Source organism: Gavia stellata, chromosome 3, assembly GCF_030936135.1.
Source record: "Gavia stellata isolate bGavSte3 chromosome 3, bGavSte3.hap2, whole genome shotgun sequence".
In the NCBI taxonomy this organism is placed as follows: domain Eukaryota; kingdom Metazoa; phylum Chordata; class Aves; order Gaviiformes; family Gaviidae; genus Gavia; species Gavia stellata.
Genome location: NC_082596.1, coordinates 51,768,993 through 51,786,650, shown reverse-complemented (window position 1 = coordinate 51,786,650; position 17,658 = coordinate 51,768,993). Strand labels below are relative to the sequence as shown.

The window sequence follows — 17,658 nt, the reverse complement described above, 5'->3', positions numbered from 1 at the left end:
ATCTGTAGCACAAACATTATATTGCCCCTTCACTGAAACTCGAGAATACCGGTGTCTATTACATCTCATTAACTCCAGACCCATTGTCCTCCTTTATTGGCAAGGAAAAAAACAAAAATGGATCATCTGACAACACAAAATAAGCACATAAAACTTAGATGAGACTTTTAGAATAAGACTCCCTTTGTTCACATTTGAGTTTCTGATGCCAGGCTAGCAATATTTTTCATTCATTCCTGATACCAATAGAAGGATCAAATGACTGGAAATTAAAGAGGCAATAGGAGGCATAGGTCATTAAAGATACATGAAGGAATTAAAATCCACATAGATTTCATTAAAATCTATTAAAAAAACAAGTGTGTTCATTTTTACATAGCACATTATATTTTATTTTTACTTATTCAGATTTGATCACCAAAAACCAAGATGCAAAGGAGCACACTAGCCTTGGAAAAATATTCTTTATAAAAATCATAGCACAACCAACTACTTGTCAATCACCCCTAACAAAGTTTTTAAAGTTTTTACAGTTAGCTTTTCAGAGATTCCTGTGGTCTTTTACTCACCATTAATGCATATTATAATACCTTAAAAACGGGCAACATCCTACCTGTGTTTTTTGATTCCGTTAGACAGCAAGTCCCCACTGCCACAAACCTTTTCTTCAGACATGCTTGAAGTTATTGTATCTTTTGAATCCATGCTGTCCTCTAATGAGTAGGCTGTTGTTGTTTCAAACCCACTTAATGATTTTTCAGATTCTGAATCTGCAAAAGAGCAGGTGCATGTTAATGAATCTACAGCCTGTGCTAGACTTCAGTCACTAACAGATCTTCCCTCTTTGTGCAAAACTGAAACCTAAGTAGGCTACTGTGTCCTGATGACAGCATCCATTTGGTAAGTAACAAGCACTGCCACAGACCGCTGCAGCTCTGCATCTAGATATAGGCTAAAGAGATCATGAGAAAAGCACAAACAGTAGATTAAAAATCCTCTATCAAACAGAGCCAAAATCTGACATTTTTATTAAATTGAAGCTACTATAACTTGCTTAGGACAAGTGCCAGTGTCATGTAGGTGCCAGTATCTCACTTAACTAAATACCAGTTACCTCAACATTCAAGTATTGACTCCTCCTATATAAGATTTCAGTTTGGTCTAAATTCTTAGACACTCGGTGCTGTTCAGCAACCTTCACTTCCCAACTTATGCAACAAGTATCGAAGAACAGAAGGAGGTATCATATGCAGTGGATTACATTAGCCACGTAAGTCCCAGCAAAGTCTAAATGATAAGCTCACCAATCAGTAAGATAAATTTTGTACTCTGGAAGGTAGGTTAATAGTATAATCCATATCACACCTAAAACTAAAAAACAACAACAAGAATGACACCACCTTATTTCCAACCAGTGTTTTGGTCAGGTAGTGCTTGACCGGCTCTGGAGAAGACACAGTCTTGCCCCAAATCACAAAGTAAAAATTTCCTGGCAAAAGGTTGTATTTTTGTTTCGTGTTTTTCTTTCAAACTTGACAAGATTGTCAAAAGATTATCTAATTGCAAGTTCCAAGAAGCAATGAAACAGCTAAAGACAAGTGAAGATGCACCAATTTCTATCCCATCTGGGAAATCCTTTAGCAGAAACCAGGTACAACACTGAATGGTAGATAGCTTAATGCAAGCCTCACCACTTCTGAAAAAAAACAAACCTAAACTGTCGTAGACACCATTCCTGCTACGTACCACTTTCAGCATATGCTACTGCTCTTGGCTGCAAATTCCCAGAGAAATAATTGCAAAATTAGTCATTCTCTCACACACTGATTCTACTTCAAAACTAGTAATCAAAACTTGCTGAAGCAGTAGTCCATCTGAAAGAATATCTCAGTCACAGCTGTCCATTGCCAGGTGCTTTCTTGTCTTCTCTTAAAAAATGATGCCAGCAGCTTCCCCAGAACATGTAAGTTATATGTTGTTTTGGTGAAGGGAACAGTGACAAGAGGACTTTCTACTACATCCAGATTACAGAAAGGTCAAGAACAGGACAAAATCCTGATGAATGGATGGGCTGTGCCACAATGTCTCCATCCTCTCTAGAGAGAGTGAGATCTAGAAGCATAAAGGAGAACTTTGCTTTCATTAAAAACATCCATCCCTATCCTTGTCAAGACAGTACTGAAATTAAGCCAGTTGCTAGGGAATGAAAAGAACTGCCAGCTGGTACTGAGGATATGTTAAAGAAGTGGACTGGCACTCCAGAGAATCTACTCACAAGTTTTTCCAAATTTGTCAGTCTAGTTCCGTGCCAAATTATGATATAACATATCAAAGCATTAGTTTGGTGGGTACTGTATATAACAAGTAGGATAAGGAGAAGGGTTTTTACTTGGGGACAAGCCCATTACATAAAATACAGATTTCTCCAGAGATCATAAGCCCAGGTAGTCAGCAAAACACTGTTGTGTATCCAAATATCACAGAGGAAGAGACACTCTAGCAGTGTAACACAGCTTGGGCCTCAGCATGCTGACTACATGACAAGCTATAAATCCCTTCAAGGTAAGTATTCCACCTCTTTATTGAAAGAGCTGATCAACTGTGCCAACAGTTATCGTGACAAGAAAAGCATGAAGCAAACCCTGCAACATAAAGCAGAGTCTGCTTCCTGTAAGGCTCCTTTCTTCTTCTGTACCACCCAGGACTGTCTAGTTTTCAGACAAGAGTCAAGACACACAATTCCCTCAATTAGAGTTTCTGCAACAGACCTAGGACTCCAGAGGTGGACAGGGAAGAACAGGTAAGCTTCACCAGAACTGCTGACCACTCTGATATGCTTCTCAGTATAACAAGGATTTCTAAACACTACACATGATCAGTTCTCCTAATGCTGGCCTCACACTGCTGAGAGACAATTATGCTGGACTGAGGCCAGCACCTGCAAACCTCTCCAGAGCTGTAGACACTGACCAGCCAGCCTTCTCCAGGGCACCTGCCTTACTTAATACAAGAGCATGCTATATAATAAGTAACAGCAGAAGAATGAAACCAGACACTGTTGTAAGAAATTGCTCTCTAGAGACATCTCGCCCATTTTCCTGGGAAATGGCTCTCACTGAAAAGTATGTCTACAAGAGCTCCTGCCACCAAAGATACCAATCTCCAATCCCTAAACCTCAGCTACCTCCTTTGACCCAATGAGCTTAACAAGCCTTGAGAGTTTGTTTAGGTGTCAGGGTGAACAAGCCTAGTATTGTATTGTGAGCACAGATCAACAGGCAACTCAGACTGAGCTTTTCCCTGTGTACTTGCAGCTAACTCTTTTCTGAATTAAGATTTGCATACTCCCCCATCACTGCAAAAAAAAGATTTATATTCACAAGTTGCTACAGAGCAGCTGTCAAACAGATGACTAGGAGAAAATGAGATTTTTTTCCTACTGAACTTAAGGGGGTGTGGGCTGAGGAGGGGGGAGAAGGAATAAGAGTCCCTGTTCAGAAGCCAGAATTTTTAAGTGATCTTTGAGACAAGACCAGGCTGACTAGGAAGCACTGCAGCTCACAAAACCTGAAGTGTCAGGGTAACAGTAAAAACACCAGCTACATTTTGCAAGAGTGGGAGAGCAAGGGGAAACAGCAAAAGCAATGGCAGAAACTTAACTCAAGGGAAGTTGATCTCCTATTGCAACAACTGGTAAGTCTTCAGTTCCAGATAGAAAAGTTTGGCCAAGGTATTTGGTTAATAAATACACCTGAGAAAGGTAGTGTTTAACCACTGGCAAGGTTGGATTTGAATTCTGACCAGGTGTTTCCCACCTCTCTCTAAGATACTTGAATTCATTAACTATATTCAAGGCAAGAAGTCCACAGGCAGCAGTGTTATTGCAGATGTTGTGGAGTATTTTTGGTACACGTTCAAAAAAAGACACTCGACAAACTACCCTACACATGGAAGGAAGCGCAGTAAGTTTCTACGCTTTTTGTACAATTTTTTACTTTTAAGTGAGCTGATAACTGGAGAAAAACTAGGAAGTGAGCAAAAGCAACAGAACTAGTCTACTACTTCTTGTACCATTTAGGAGCTTTACTTATAAAAGCAGCACCTGTTAGTTGCACACAACAGTTGAAGCTGTACTATGACAGGTTAGCTTTAGTATAATCTAAGTATTCCTATAGCTAAATAACTGCTTTTATAGTAAGATTGCATCTATGTAAAACCATCAATACCCCCCTCAACACAAACAAAAACTGTGTTTGCAGAAAAACCCCACCTCTCAGACAAAACCCATTAAAGAGGAAAATCAGGGCAGTTTAAGTTCTTCCCAAATTGGGTGTGCAATTTGCATATAATCAGGGAATCTTATCTGCAAGGCAAAAATCAAGTATCTTCACCCTTTAATTCTTGACCTGCTTAGCCATTTTTCAGCATTCTGGATGGACTCTGCATTTGTATTGTTTTCATATGCTTCCTGAGGTCTGTATAATTAATCAAAGCTAATAACTTCTCCAGCTCTCCAGGAGATGCCATTAGTCTTACTAAATTTTGCTACTTATTTAGCACTTCTTCCCTTCCACAATGCCCCCCCACCCCGGCCCCACCCTGCTTTAAACATAGAAGAGTTTGACACATGTTAAGCATTCAATCCTGAAACTGAGAGCTGCAGCACTGCATGTGCTACCGAGTTTAATTACACATTTCCACCACTCCCATGACAAGAGGATCAGCACACCAGGAAGCACTGTTAACTGACCTGTTGCTATCAGAGTTCAGATTAATAACACCCTTAACTTTGCTGTTCTTAACACTGGATACCACGCTTTGGTAATACAAATAACTCCCATTGCCTGTAGGTTCTTCCTTTCATGTTCAGTGTCTACTGCTCTCCCATTGCAGGGATTTAGGAATTACCACAACAGTCAGAAAGCATTGATAACAGCATCACTTAAAAATAAAAAGAGGAGAGACTTCAGCAAATAAACTACTACTTCAGTAAGAAATCTTACCACATTACAAACGTTCTCCTCACTCCAGTTTTGGAAAAGAAAGAGGGTATTTCTGTAATTACGCCCACAATTTCTACAAACAGAACTACACAATACACACTTATCAGTGACCAATTTACTCTATGCCAACATTAGCAGGTAGCATGGCTCAGTTGGAGCAGATTTGCAAGCCAAACAGATGGTGCTGAGGACTTGACACCCGAACTAGATACATTTCTAGTGGTGTTCTCTTCAGATTAGCTCTCCTCTCCAACCATGGACTGAGTGTCCAATAGCAACTGGACTGTACCTTCCGATTCAGCTTAATTCAGGAGTCTGGTTAGTTGGTTCATGCAATCAGATTGCTCTACAATGTGAATCAGAGCATGGTAATGGGGCACAAGTAGCTGCTGCTGTGAACATATCCTTTCTAATACACTTCTTGTTCAAAAACCTGTTTGAAAAGTCGTGCATTGCTCTGAATTGTCACAGGTAGTGATACTTTTGTTGAGAGTAAACAAGCAGAAGTGTCTAATATGCAGACAATGCTCTTCTAAAAAACAAAAGAAAAAAGCAGCAGTGGCTTCTTCTTTCAAGCTGTCAAGTCAAAGCTAATGATTCTTCAGCTCAAAGTGCAAGCCTAGTTATGCAATACTCGCACTTCTAAACTCACTCCTACAGTGAGGATTTAAAAATTCAGAGAACTGTAACTAGAAAAAGATGGTATCCTAACAGAAAAAATACTCTCAAAGTAGCGGCATTTTTCCCTGACAGACATTATAACTTGTCACACCACCCTGTTAAAACACATTGTTTTTTGCTCAGTCTCCTACATAGCCTAGTAAGATAACTCATGAATATGCCTATTTATCAAAAATCAGTATTATTTAACTTAATAAAATACTATCAGATTGCAAATGAGGTTTAGCAAAAGCTTTGAAGACAAAGTCCTAGTAGTTTAGATTTCTGGAGATACAAATTTTTAGCTTCTGACAATTAGGCCTAGTCACTGCTCTTTGTTATGAAAATATTTGTGATCATATCTCCTGTCTCATTAGCCCAAGAAAGAAGACCCATATTCCCAAATTCTGAGCCAGTGTCATATATGCCTGACTCCTCTGCTCTCACTGTATTCTTGTCATACAGAGACAAGAAACCTTCTAGTTGAGACTCCACAGACACAGCAGAAAAGCAAGTGGGTTAGAAAGTATTACCAGGATCCCAGTGATAAGCGAGAAGAACCCACCCCAAACCACACCCACAAAAACCTAATTCCTTTTGTGCTTACAGTGAAAGTCATAATGTGCATCCAGCAGCCAGGAAAATGTGTCATATTTCCCTTTCTCTAGCACCCCCCCAAAAAAATAATCAGAGTGCCCTTCCCCCAAACATGTGGCTTCAGAGACACAGAGGACCCTAATCACTGCAAAACACTGAACGTGAACAACCTAGAAAAGAGAATCTAACACAAGTCTGATGAAGTTGACAGACAGTCAAGAAAGTGAGTCTGTCCTGGAAAATTATTTAAATTGCAATCAAGATGAATTATGCCAAGTAACTTCTCCCAAAGGAGAGAGAACTGACATATATATGTTTTTTATATATCTGTGTGTATATATATACACATATATACACACTCAACAAGTTTCACAGCTACACAAATGCACTCAATGTGATTTGTTTGCAGCTTCAAGTGATAAAAACACCACCTCTCCCAGCTAAAGAGGAGGCTTTGGACACTTTCATTCAAGAAGATTTAGAGACTGGGTCAGTTATGAAATGTATAGACTAACAGCTCTTTAAATAGTATTCTCTCATATACATAAAGCAAGCCTGGCTGGAGAGACTACATTCCAGCAGCACCAGATAAACAACTATTCTCTGCTTTGTTTTGACAAGCAAAAGAGCCTGAGGCCTTTCAGCAGAATTGTTCTTTTGGTTCTGGTTGAAGAACCTGTTTCTAGTGTTCCTCAATCCCTTCTCCTCCTTGAAGGCTTAATAAATTTGTTACTGTGCAAGCAGCAAAATCTGCTGTTGATTTGCTGTGTTCCTGTGCTAGTGCTATACTTGAGCATAGACTCCACTTTGCCGTTTTTTATTCTCTGCTTAAGTTGTGCACTGCAGAACACCTATCAAGGACTCTGGGAACACTACTTTTCCCATCTGTCAGAAGCACCAGACAGTTCAGCTTGCAGAAAAAGTAACCCCATACTTGCTCATGAAGTATACCATCACAACCTAATTATCTGCTACAGTTAGACTATGTTCACCCTCAAGCTTTTCCAGATCTTTCATAGTTGTAGACAGCTGTATACTGCAGGATCACCCAGTTAGAACTATTATTGAGCTGCACTATGTATAGCCTCTCAATACAAACACATGTTGTAATCATACATGGTTCAGAGTTTTCAAAAAAATCACTATTTGCATGTTCTGCACATGAAAATACGAAAGATACTAAACCGAAGAGGAGACAGGGAAAGAAAAGATATTTCAGAAATGCACGCAGGATTTTGATTCACCCTTTTCTTCCACTTGTGACACTTAAGGTATACAACGGTAAAATAGAACAAGCCTTTCTTAACCTCATTGTCCCTCAAAACTAGGGATTTTTATGGACCGATCTTAACAACAAAAGAAAAAACACACACCACCATGGAGAAAGCAAGTCAGAAGGCTACCAAATACAGTTACATCTCCTAAAATAGGAGCCTTAAGTTTTGCTATTTAAAAAAAGGGCGTAGACACCCAAGCAATCAGACCTTTCATGACCGCCCTGTGGTTTTATAACTTTTTGTCATGCTAAGGTGAAACAATATAATTTTACAGGTGAACTCAGGCAAATTTTTATTAGAGGCCCGCTCATAAAGCACATGAAGCATTCTCCTAAAATTAGTTCCACGTTAGAAAGGCAGAGATTTCACTTAAAGTGAGACTGTTCCCAGCCCCTCATCCGCTCGCAATACATTCACCACACACATGCTGGCTACACACTCACATTCCAGACATCATTACTTACCTGAAACAGCATCATAGAACTGTTCTTCACTGATGATGCTGAGAGGCGGAGATCCCTTAACCAGAGACTGCTCTAGTTCATGGTGTTCGGTAGCTAGCGTCTCTAATGCTTCTGACAAGATCTTGTTTTTCTCCTGTTCATGCTCCAGTTTCAAATTCCTCACCTATAAGTAGATACATGTATGAATAAAATCTCCTCTCTCCGAAGAATGTGTAGCTGGAAGCTATTCAGAAAACAGTCTCTAATAAATAAATAACTGGCAAACAGCTGGAACTGAAACCACAAGGATTAATTGGAATATTACAGTATTTTTGTTATGACAATAAGGTTGTTACTCAGCATTTTCAGTAGTTGAGAAATCTGACAAATAAGATCTGACAGTATAAATCACAGTTCCATGAGTGAATTCAGGCCAGATAACTATACCTTGAAACTGAAGGGAAATATTTACAACTCTGCTTGGATGACCTTAACTAGGGAGTTAGTGGTCGGTTTCTACACGCACCAAGCTCTTTGTACTAGTCTGCTCTAATTTGGGCCAAGCAGCATCATCTAAATTGAATTACAGAGCAAATGTGAATGCCAGCTACAAATAACTGCAACTGAACTATGAGCTGAAAACATTTAACCCTGAGGATTACAGAAGAAGGTTAAAAAAGATTCCTCTACTAACTGATTTAACATCGATATAAACAGCCCTCCCTCCCCACTCCCAACACAGTTTACAGAGGAGGCAGAAGCTGACAAAAAAAGAAGCCCAGCCACCAGATGGTGGACTTTTTTTTAAGCCCACACATGCAATCGGCTCCAGAGAGGATGATGTTATCCACGTTTTGAATCCAGGACTGGTAACAGGAGAGCAACATGTCCTTCCTATTTCCTCCTCATTTTTTTTTGCTAGTGCTTTCCTGCCTCCTCTTTCTGCCAGGGGAGGGGAGAGGGCTGTAGCTGAAGGCTCAGAAAGGGCCTCTTCTCCCAGCCCAGCAAGGCTTCAGTGTGCTACTTCTCCTTCAGCCCCTAAACCATTGACTCTTTTCCCTTCTCTTCTTTTCTCCCTTCCAGTCCCTTTCTAAAAGCATCCCCAACCCCTGCCTTGTCCTCTAGTTTACTCTCAAAGGTCAGTTTACAAGGCTAATTCCCCCTCCACTAAGAACATGCAAGGGCATGACAATTAATCTCTTGGAACAGTTACAGGGACAACTTACACACTTTCCTAAGCAACTTACACAGATACCAACATTACCTTTTTGAATCTAATTTAAGAACTGTTTGTATGTCCTATCTGGTTACATTTTGTATTAATGCTTTACTTTGGAGGCTTCAGCCCCCTCAAGTTATAACGACCACTCAAATAGTGGATTCAGAGTTGGGCACAAACAAGAGGGTGAGAATTTAGAGGCTAGAAAGGAGATATTAAAGCAGATTTGCCAATTCCAGAGAAGAGTTTCTATGCTGGCAGTAACATATCCTCCAGAGAAAGATCTATGGAAGAAATTTTCACCCCCTCAGTTGTGCCAAATACTAAATCAGCTGATTTGGCTGCCAGGCTCTGAGTGTAAAGGGGCAATCCAATTAAATAATAATTAAAGAGTATAAAATTGGGTTGCTAATTGAAAGCAATAAAACCAGTAAGTCACATACTGTTTAATAGTTTTACCCTGAACAAAATGAAAAAAAAATCTGGACTAGTTACTGTCACTTTCATTTAAAATTCACTCTGACAGTACCAAGGAAGCCAATTACTGCAATGTTTTATACAAATCAGACGTGCCACTGCAAAAGATCTGTTATTAAGCAGTTTCTGCAGGGGTTGTATTTTGTATGCTATCAAACAGTTAAGGAACTGCCCATTTAGAAAAAACAGCATCAGTATTTCACTCTCCTGAGACAGAGGGTGGAAGACTGAAAATAAAATAATACTTTTCTTATTAAACAGCAAAGTGAAACCAGTTATTAAAATGGTATTTGTGATTTTTTTGGCAGTGTTGAATTAGATACCTTTATGCTCTAATGTTTTGATAAATGATTTAAGTTATTTAAATCTTTACGTAAAACTTAAGTTTCAGTGTTATTTAACAGCAAGTTGAAAGAAAAATCAAAACATACCTAACAAAACCCAGATGAACCTTTTTTGCCTCCCCTAAAAGCACAGTAGTGTGACTAAACAAGCAACAACAGACATAGGTTTAAGATCTCCTCCCACAACATCCTAATTGACTTCAAGGTTCCTCTGCCCTATCATAATGTAGAGCTATTCAGAATTGCAGAAGGTGTACTGGAAACAAATTCCCTTTTTGGAAAATAAATAGCCAGCTTTGCACTAAGGTTCACTTTTCTGTGTACTTCCAGACTTCCTAGCTGCCAAACACTTACTAGCACAGCAATTAAACACTACTAGTAGGTAACAAAGTAGAGCTTTTCATCTGTTGCATAAGCAACACAATGCTAGCCAGAAACTAAGGAAAAAAGAAAACATGATTAAGTTTGTTGCTTGTAACCTTTGGGATGTTCATTCATATCTGAATGAACTGGCTTTAAAGCAACCTTAATTCAATACTTGGGGGCTGGAGATGAAAGTCCAATATAAAACTTTTGTCAGCAGTACTGAGTTTGTGGGATGGACACACATTCAAAGACCTGAGAGGTGGCTCTACAAACCTCTACAGCATAGTACTCGGTGAAGGGTAAAAGTTTACACTAGTGGCTCTTTGAAGGTAGTGGTCTGGAAACACTGCCTTTAACTATACTATATCCTTAAGCACCAAAACAGTTCCACAGTGAGAATAAAAAAATAATAAATGGTTCTACTACCACTGTTTGACTGATTTCACCTGTAGAAAAGCGATGCTTGCAGAGATAGGAGCTAGTACAACCTTCATGTAGTCTGCTTAAAAATACAGGTATCACGGGAGAAATAGCCTTGTCTGAAATAAGCATACTGTTTATTTTTTTTTGTAAACACAAACCAGCTTTAAGCGATACCACTGTTTTGTCACTTTGTCTTTTATTATTGATGAGCTAAATCTCCTAAAACCTTCTTGTAGTAATTTGCCTGTAAAGGCAGGATGGTTTGGGTTTTCTTCCAGAATCACACACTCCATTCTTCCAAGCTTAAGAAATATGCAGGCAGATTGGCACCATTTTCAAAGCATAAGTTTATTGAAAAACATAATTGACCAAGTGATAGGTTTTCCCAAAATGTAAGAAGTAGATTGCTGTTATGCATAATTTTGCCTTACTGTAATTTTCATTCGCAAGACTTGGCCAATGATCAAGTTCTGAGGTGAATTATTCCATCTTCGACTACTCTACCACCATTTTTGGAAATGACACTTCAGCTTCATCCCTTTTCCCAAAGTCTTTTCTTCCCCATCATAACACAAAAACAACTACAAGATTACAGAAGAAACCTCCAGACTAGTTTTAAAAATGCTTATTAACACAAAATCTTTAGGATCTATGTATAAAGCAAGACGACGACCACAAAATGACAAACACTCGCTTTCAGAAGCATGTGCATTTCAGTCTATTAAGCTGGACACAGATAGACCAACATTTTTCAGTGGAATATCATCTGATTTCATGAAGTTGCATTAGCTGAGTACCACACCATTTTACACAGTGACACAAATATTTATATAAAGTAGGAAATACCACATCAAAATGATACAGGTATCCGTGTACACACAGCTCTGGAAATCCAGTCTGAGCATACCCAGGAAAAAACCAGAAGAGACATTGACAGCCTGTGTAAGGCACAGCTTGTGATATAGCTATGGTTTCTGTACCTTTAGTAGTGGTGCCTGAGCTGAGAAAGAGACAGATGGCAATTCACATCATACTGGGTTCAGCTCCTCATCCTCCAGCTATGGAACAGCTGTCATCTTTTTGATCCCTGCCACTGGTCCCCGCAATGCCAGGGCCACCATCAGCATTGTAAGCTCTCCACAGAGCTTCACAGGGACAGCAGCACAGAGCACCCTAGCAAGCCCATCATGAAGCCAGCTGAGTTCCCAATGTTCAACTGGTCAGGCTTTCCTACCTTATCCTTTTTAGGAGCTATTCTGCACAAAAGCAATTACAGTTACTGACAAAGTTGGGCTTGTGCTTACACTGTTAGACAATGACAGTTAAGATCATTCTTGTTTTCATCTCTGGAGAGAATATTATTATAGTGAAACCTCAGATTTATAGTTGCTGATGGAAACTATCTAGCTTTCACAGAATCACTACGGTTGGAAAAGACCTGTAAGATCATCAAGTCCAACCATCAACCCAAGACCACCATACCCACTAAACCATGTCCCGCAATGCCATGTCCACACGTTCCTTGAACACTCCAGTGATGGTGACTCCACCACCTCCCTGGGCAGCCTGTTCCAATGCTTCACCACTCTCTCAGTAAAGAAATTTTTCCTAATATCCAGCCTATCCTTTGTCTCACAGAGCTAAACAATCACTCAATCATTAACCTTACAGCTATAACCTGATACACTGACACAGAACCACCCAGACTTCAGTCTCTAGGTCAGCGCAACAATTTATTTTTTTTTAAATACTTCTCCAGCTAAGAGGTTTGATATCCAAGTTCTGGCAACTGGTTTCACTTCTGGTTTAACTGAATGGGAATCTGCTTCCAAGAGCTGCCCATAAACATTTGAGTCCTTCAGGCTGTAAGCACCGAACTGTGAGTTTAAATAGTAGAATTGAGTTATTTTAGCAGTCAGATCTCTATTTTTTTTTTTTAAAAAAGGAAAGCAACAAGCTATTTGCAGACACTTCTGTTGTCTTTCCACGCTATAAGAAATCCTGCTAAGCACAAAAGCATGGTTTAAAAGTTAACTCCTTCACTGCATATTGCTAGCAGAAAGTTCACGCACCTATTCCAAAATACCATGAAGCTTATCTGTGGGTAACAAACACCAGTCCCGTTCCTTTCTGTACCCTCAGCTTCCATGAGGTAGGTGGGAGACTAGTAACATGCACCAAACCCTTTTTTTTTTTGTTGTTTTGTTTGGGGGGGGGGGGGGGGGTAGTGGTTTTTTTATTTCTTTTTTAAAGCCTGAAGTATATCGGCGCAGCCTGTAACCAAAGCTTCTCTGTCCATCCTGAAGACATCTCAGTACAATACACAAAATACTTGCTTTGTTTGGTGCTGGATGCTTTTAGTTTAAATTAATGTCCACCAACAGTGGCACTTTTGTGGGATAGGAAAGGGTCACACTACTGTATACCCAGCTAATAAGTGATCATCTCAGCAGCTGCAAATAAGTCCTAAAAACAAGACATAGTAAGCAAGGCATAAAACAAATACAGACACCTCAAAAATATGTAGGGCTACCTGCCTTTAAAATTAGAAGAGTAAATTAAAAGACAGCATACCTTAGCTCTCGGTTGTCCTGGACTGAGAGAGAGAAAAGACAGACTTCCCAACACTGCAGTGTGATTTAGTTGAGTTTTACTTTCCAAAGCACTCAACCTCAGTCTTAGGAATAAGAATGCCCAAAATATGCAGGCTTTCGAGCTGTGTAGGAAGGGAGAACTACCTCTTTCACATAGCAACCACCAGGGGATCTGAAGTCAGACTCTGTCGGAGTGTCAGTACGCCGTGTACCAATTCTGCTCTGCAGTAAGCTGAGTGCAGGAAAGCAGCCTATGACACTGCCTCACCAATGCCCGTGACTACTCAGAAGTGGGGTTTTTGTTTTCAAAATGAATGGCTTTGTCCAACTGCCACAGAAGTTCCATCCTCCCAAAAATGGCACCGCTTAGGGACATTGGCCACGAAGCACAGATGCAAGGTGCAAGTTTTCAGTAGCAAGCTAAGGGCTGGCCTAACACCTGGCTGGAAATTAACATATAACCAAGGAATTAGAAAAATGCTGCTACAGTAGAACTGACAGTTTTCTGTGGACTTCTCCAGACATTAAGCAATGTAATCCTGCTTCTGAAATGAAGTAAATGCCAATCAAACCTGCCACTTGTTTCACACTACATCTATTTATATGAAACTGTTAATTTCCAGGGTCAGCTACTCCAACAGGACATACTATCCTGAAAGACAGAACCTACAAAGCTCTGTGTTGTAACACATTACCCTATGGAGAACTATTCACAGGAAGCACTGAGAATCCAAAGCGAGGATTCTTTCCCTTCTGTGATCTTCACATCAAACAAAAAACACTACCAAAAAAATCTGAGGCCAATAGTACAAATCACAACCTCAATACAGACAGTTTGATACGTACACTGTTCGTCTATTCTAACAGACGAGCTCACATAGTTGCAATTTTGCCGTTAGTACAATACAGTCCCTATTGCTAGCGCCTTCTTGCATAAGCCAGTTCTTTGTGATGACCAGTTTAAACTAGTGCTGAGTAAATCTCTTACTCTTTTACATTTAATGTAGAATGAGAACTACATAGTTTCAAGAGTTCAGGTCTGCCTCCATGTCTTGAACAAAACCTGCCTTTTCATTTCATCATGGAAGAAATGTAAAGACTTTGAATATTTTCGAAAGGCATATCTGTTTAGGAATGGAATAGTTCTATACATTTTGTTAGCTAACTTTGAAGCATTCTACTGCAGCACTAATTCTACAGGACATGCTTCTACGAAGAAGTGCTTTTAGATTTTCTGCTACGTAGAGTAGGACTAAATTGTTGCTTAAGCTGCTACTGAAGTGAAAACTGAAACCAGTTGCTCTCACGTGGAGTTCTCATAGTTTTAACCACATTTGAGCTTCAATAGAGGAAGTTTTCCAGAAAGAAAATAAATAAATAAAAAGGCATGATTTTTACCTCTACTCATGGGACTTAACTCCCACTAAGCACACATTAGTATATGATATGAATATGTATAATCCTGCTTTTCTCCTAAACCTCCCCCCCTCCACCCCCAAAAACCAGGAACAGTTTTAGTTTCAGTATGTTTCTTTGCAAGCACGCCTCAGGTATTTGAAGTACTAGAGAAAGGAACGAGTGCTTTATGAATACTCCTATGATACATCATAAAACTGCAAGCGTGACAGCTCACATTAAAGCAAAAACAAAGCCTTCCCAAACAGATGCAATCAGTTTCATGAACACATCACTAGATTCCTAAAGCATGTAAATATTTTATACAAAACTTTTGGAGTTCTTACCTGTTTACACACAGGCCTTTCCACACAGAGTCCCCCTGCTGACTCACCACTCCCCATCACCATCAACCACAAGGAACTTGTGACAAACATCTGCTATCTTAACATACGTTAAGGCCTTGTATCATAACTCTTCATTTGCTAGAGTAAACTAGCTCTTGTAAACTTCGTAATAGCCTTGGCTCACCCCAGGCTACAGAGGACTGCGCCAAAAAAAAAAGTCATGCTTTACTTCAGCCATTGTTTCTTGCTTAGGTTTTCTCTCTCTCTGTGCTATAAGCTTACCATTTACCCAGCTTCAGAGATCTGTCAGATCTCTAGTTAAAAATAGAATAGTTAGATAGCACTTGCCAGTGACTTGAACTACTGCTACTGCAACTACTGAAATGCAAAACAAGATGCGATCAGTTAATCAAGGAGGTAAGCTGAGCTCACTGATGATAGGTAAAGGGTTACTTACTGTATCACAAGACAGCATCAGTCTTCATCTCAGAAGTCTGGCCTGCTGAATCTACAGCTACAGCAGAGTACATCTTACTGAGATCATCAAATTCAAAAGAGAAAAAAAAAACTCAGAAGGCTAATGTAACATTTTGCTTTCTTCCAGACCCATATACAGGAAACATCACCAATAAAGTTCCTTTTTGTACAAAGGCTGAAAGGCCCCCATACACACAAGCAAACCCCATACACACCAATTTGAAGTCCTGGTAATCTGTTCACTTAGATCCCAACTCAAAGCCTACAGAAGAAACCAAAGACTTCGTAAATCAAGTCATAAGGCTCTGCCTCAATCACTCCCCAGATGAACACAAGGATTCATTGTTAGTCAACTACAAACGTTCACCTCAAAAGTTCAAGAGGAGGAGTTTAGCAGGGCTGATTTGGAAAGGCTACACTTCATTCTTCCGAGTACAGAGTTATAATTTTTCTCTGTATTTGATTTATTAAAAAAATAAAACTCTTCTAATGAAGGAAAGGACCAGATACAATCATAAAACTTAGAAAGAGACAGTGGAACCACTGCTAGAAGCAAGAGCCAAGCTATCATCCACACAAAAGAAACTCAGACTCTGGCAGGATCATGTCAACACAGACATGAAGGCAGTAAGAGAATTGTTATTCAAGAGAAGAGCTGGAGATGCTGCGAGCAGTCAGCACCCTTCTTCCAACATACAAGTCTGTTATAAAAATAAGTAATTCAAGACTGCCTGGATTAACAGTTTCTGAACTAGCCACATGCTAGGGACAAAGACTGTTTGCCTCCCACCTTTCCCTCCTAAGACACTGACACTTCCTCCTCAACATGGAGCTTGCTGCCTTCCTTCCCTTCTCCTGCTTCCACATTTGGCTATGTGAAAGTTTGTTTATTCGGAGGCTGATGAAGCACTGCAGTTTTAACCAGCGGAGAATGTCACAGTTCTGAGCCAAGAACCCGTCTAGGAGTGCAAGAACAAACTGCAAAGACTTAATTTCCGATTGCAGATTAGAAAGATGGTTTTGGCTTAAAAACTTGGGTTTAAGCTGTTCTATCAGAGAAACCACTTTCTTCAAAGTGATTCTGCATTGGTCAAGAATTAACCTAGCTTCTTCTGGTTTGTTTCTAAACTAAGACTTAATGGCAATTCCATGTCTTCCTCTCGAAAGTATTTGTTTTCTACATGTTACTTAGATGATTTAACTGTAAACTGGTAAGTCTCATGAAGTCTACTTCAGTTTGAGAGCTGCAGAACTTGCCAGTTTCCAGAGTGCATTCAGTCCCTACTAGTGTTCCAGTATTATAATGATTAGTCAAATATCAGGAGTTCAAACAAAAAGCCTTCTGATTTTGTCATTTTCTGTTAAGTATTGTTTCTATTCTGAGTAAAGCTGAAATCAAATATGGCTGCTATTCACATTTGCCAATAGCTTATGCCAAAACAAGCTGGGACTGAATGACATCAGCAGTGATGTACACGTTTGGGAAGCTCATTTCAAGTTGCAGAGCTACAAGATTACCAGAAAAAAACACCACACCCCAAAGATATTTTGCTGCCCTAATGAGATTAAGCATCTATTTCCTCAGAGGCATAGGCCACAAGTAACCTTACCCAAACTAAGGGCCTCATTCAAGCTGTTATGTTACACTGATGCCAACAGGACTAGAACAGTATATTGCTGCATGTTTTCAGATCTGGTAGGGACTTTTTTTGCTTATCCTCCCTTTGACAGACTCTGGACATCTTTGAAGTTTGCTACTCTCACCAACAGAGAGACCAGACTTCAAGATGTAAGGGTTCTTAAGAACGCACACAGGAAACATTTCCTTTTTATTCTTAAGGACTGTTTTGAAAAATAGATCTTAAGGCAGTTTTGATCTAGCGACTTCCCTTAAGTATTTTTCAGTATACACCACCGATTACTTTGATCAACCCCTTTGTATCACCTCCCCCCTACTTCTTCCCAGTTGGATCATAGAAAATGCATGCATTAATGTTCTCTCTTTTGAAGCAACTGTCATGTTTTTGTTGGCTCTT

General features: G+C 39.7%; 1 protein-coding gene across 2 annotated transcripts in view; it reads right to left on the bottom strand.

Annotated features, from left to right (window-relative positions):
• Positions 1-17,658, bottom strand: part of OSBPL1A (oxysterol binding protein like 1A) — a 71,930-nt gene that overhangs the window by 20,427 nt on the left and 33,845 nt on the right. For both annotated transcript variants that reach the window (XM_059815798.1, XM_059815799.1), the window contains 2 exons: positions 8,002-8,164; positions 614-770 (listed from right to left, as the gene is read on the bottom strand). In XM_059815798.1, the coding sequence (XP_059671781.1) occupies positions 614-770; positions 8,002-8,164 (320 nt within the window). The remainder of the gene's footprint in view (positions 1-613; positions 771-8,001; positions 8,165-17,658) is intronic.